The sequence below is a fragment of the Microtus oregoni genome, unplaced genomic scaffold (assembly GCF_018167655.1).
Source record: "Microtus oregoni isolate MIOR12 unplaced genomic scaffold, Mior012 000008F_ref0000371, whole genome shotgun sequence".
Taxonomy (NCBI): domain Eukaryota; kingdom Metazoa; phylum Chordata; class Mammalia; order Rodentia; family Cricetidae; genus Microtus; species Microtus oregoni.
The window spans coordinates 52160991-52164153 of record NW_024543067.1 but is presented as its reverse complement, the minus strand read 5'-3'; the positions used below and the strand labels follow the sequence as shown (position 1 = coordinate 52164153).

The 3163-nt window shown below is 43.5% G+C and overlaps 1 protein-coding gene across 2 annotated transcripts; it reads right to left on the bottom strand.

Annotated features, from left to right (window-relative positions):
* Positions 1-1495: 1495 nt before the first annotated feature.
* On the bottom strand, positions 1496-2389 carry LOC121451245 (developmental pluripotency-associated protein 4-like). Of its 2 annotated transcripts, XM_041656713.1 has the most exons (2): positions 2187-2389; positions 1496-2030 (listed from the first exon to the last, which is right to left on the bottom strand). In XM_041656713.1, the coding sequence occupies exons 1-2, from the start codon at positions 2387-2389 to the stop codon at positions 1496-1498; spliced, it is 738 nt and encodes a 245-aa protein (XP_041512647.1). The 2 variants fall into 2 exon arrangements, with proteins under 2 accessions (XP_041512647.1, XP_041512646.1); XM_041656712.1 differs by having other exon boundaries at positions 1496-2389.
* Between the last annotated feature and the right edge of the window lie 774 nt (positions 2390-3163).

Sequence of the window (3163 nt, the reverse complement as noted above, 5' to 3'; positions counted from 1 at the left end):
GTTTTTAGATTTGTGAGCTCAGTTAGGAGAGTTTGTAGGAATTAAGACACTAGAAATAATCCAAGATAATGTGAGGGTCAGAGGCCTTACGGAGCAAGGGTTAGAGTAGAACATGAATGTTATGAAAATAGAGGGGCTAAATATTTAACAGGGATTGGAATTATGGCATAGGAGCGAAAATAAAGAATGGGGTTTGGTTAATAAAAAAAACTAAAGATGTATAAAAATCCCTCTTTTTGGATCCTACTCCTTTGTAAACTAATTTAAAAGTATGGTGAGGTCTTGTTAGATGGCTGAGAAGCTAATTTAAAAGTATTGATGGCTGAGTGGTTGATGTGGGAGTCCCCTCTGCGTGCTATGATTACCATTAATGAATAAAGATACTGTCTTGGCCTGTTGATAGGGCAGAACTTAGGTAGGCGGGAGGACTGGACTGAATGCTGGGAGAAAGAAGGGCGGAGTCAGGGAGACACCATGGATCTGCTGCTGGAGATAGACATGCTGAAACTTTGTTGGTAGGCCACGACCTCGTGGTGATAAAAAGATTAATGGAGATGGGTTAAATTAAAAAGTAAAAATTAGACCGTGGAGGCGTGTCTCTGTGTGTGTGTTATACTGTCTCTCTTCTTTCCCTATTACTATTTGAAAGCTGTCTTCTGCATAGTATACTTTCTGATAAAGGGTCTATGTTTTATGTTTTGCATTATTTTGGAAACAATAATGGACACTAAATTGGTTTTTTTTTTTTCCAGGATAGTCGGGCAGTGGTGGCACATGCCTTAATTCCCAGCACTCAGAAGGCAGAGACAGGTGATCTTTGTAAGTTCAAGGCCAGCCTGGTCTACACTAGATCCAGGACAGGCTCCAAAGCTACAGAGGAAACCCTGCCTCGAACTCCCCAAAACAAACAAACAAACAAAAAGCATGATGTCCAGAGAGAGGCAGAGGGATTCAGGGGAAAAGTAACCAATCAAACAGAAAAAACAAAACCAAAAGCCAAAAACCAGATTTGGTTTAATATTGCAACAATAGAAAACAAACCCAAGCACTACACACTAACAAACATACTACAACCCAGGAAAGGGGATATGCAGAGGCTACAGTCATGATCCAAATCTTTACAGGGGACCACAGAACTGCCTATGACCCCGTTGTGGCGGTGGCAGTACAAGCAAGTACTATATCTGGAGATGCCAGTTCCCACCCCAGCAAAACCTTATTTTCACACAACAGTAAAAGGCATAGTCACTTAAGAGTATGCAGTCCTCACAAGGAAGAGGTGGACCAGCTGCGTTTTGGTGTCTTCACTGGCTCTTTTTCCAAGCTGCTAGTACTACAGCAACAAATAACAAACAAGGCCTCATGGCTTCTGGCTGATCCGGGCACCTTCAAGGGCACAGGTGTAAATTCCCATCAGTCTCAGTCTTGGCTGCAGTTCTGTATCTCACTCCAAGGAGTAGGTAATGACAGCAGCTACTCACACCTGAGATTCCCTTTATCCTTGGAGGCTCTTATTGAGGATCCTGTTCTTGTGAACACACGTGGGGCACAGCACGTTATCCTCCAGGTGTGGGGGCGGAAAGGTGCAGGCTGGCAGCAGGAAGAGGGCAATCACTTTCCCCTTCTTCTCAGGTACCCAGGCTTGTCCAGCGTGGAACTGAAGCCGAACCCAACCTCTTGAGTCTGCTGGAAGGCTTCTCCCATGGACCACACACCACAGATCCCCGTATGTCTCGGGTGTTGTAATGGACTGCAGGGCCTCGTTCTTGTTAGCATTGGCTGCAATCCTCGACCAAGACACCAACACTGCCTCAGAGGCGGTTGTGGTCACAGCCGTTGTGCTGACCTCTTCATAGAGGACAGGAGGTTCAGTAAGGGCGGGCATCTGCTCCTCTGGTACAGGGACCACTTCAAGAGGCACTATCACCTGAGGACAAGACTCTTGTCCCTCCTCCGTCTCCGTCTTCAATTTTTTCCGACGCATCTTCACCCTGGCCTCTCTCGGTGTGTCAGGAATGTTCTCTAATTCAGTCATTTGTTTGGGGTAAGAACTTGCAAGGAGTCGTTTGTAAGTCTCTAATTTCTGGCCTTTGCTGCTCAGCTTCTGCTTCTTGCACCATTCCCGCAAAATGTCTCGGTGAATCAGGTTCACTTGGGGCAGATAATCCGGTAGAGGAGGAACTGGTATTTTCCTAGGAGTGGGTTTTGGAGTCTCAGCATCTCCTGCTTTCTTGTTTGATTTACAATCGTCCTCTTTTGCTGTCTTGTTTGCTCTTTTTTTCTTTGCAGGGGGCTTTGCAAAGGATGTGCTTGGTTGACTAGACATCAGGCAGTCCACTTCTCTTGGCTCTCCTGTGCTGCTCAACTCCTTGTTTCCAGCATCCTCCATCTTCGAATTAGGTGAAACCGCCGAAAGAAAATTCTTCCACCTTCCAAATGACCTCTGGCCTCAGGCAGCTTTTAGAAATCTCCTCCTACTTCCTAAATTGTTTTTAAATATACATTATGATCATTTTTTCTTTATACCAAAAAAATCGTAAGTATCAAAATATTTGGTATTATCCACAGCTCTTAGAAGTGGGGGGCCTGTCTCCTCTGTTTGTACTTTATTCTTGAACTGTTCGTTTGCTTATGCATTTATTTAGTTATTGAGACCAGGTCTCAAGTATTGCAGGTAGTCGTCCCACATTTTATGTAACCAAGTGTTGCCCTGAACTTATGGGTATCTCGGAGAGCCTGCAACTTTCAAAAGTTGTGATTACAAGTGTGCTTTACTGCACACAGTTGTAGGAGCAGCTGAGGATGGAAATCATGGCATCAAGCAAGCACCCTTCCATCTGAGCTACATCACAAGCCCCACATTCAAGGATTTTTATGCTGAATCCTCTTGCAAACTAAGAATCAAGGACTCCAGCATAATTAATATTATCTTGAAAGCCTACCATCATTGAGATCATGTTTCTTTGATAAAGCCATATATTCAAATGTAAGTTTTAATACAGTAATAATAAACTACATTTGGAGCCAGGACTGTATATGATCTTTATTATGATTGACTTCTCTCCCAAATATTTTCAGGGAAAGACACAAACAAGACTCTTAGCTTTTGTTCACAGTAAAGATTTTTTTAAACTTTATTCTCCTGGTGTACAGTTTTTTTTTT

Bases quoted from the DNA above. Each gene is read 5' to 3' on its own strand.
- LOC121451245 (XM_041656712.1), bottom strand. From the start codon at position 2,389: ATGGAGGATGCTGGAAACAAGGAGTTGAGCAGCACAGGAGAGCCAAGA.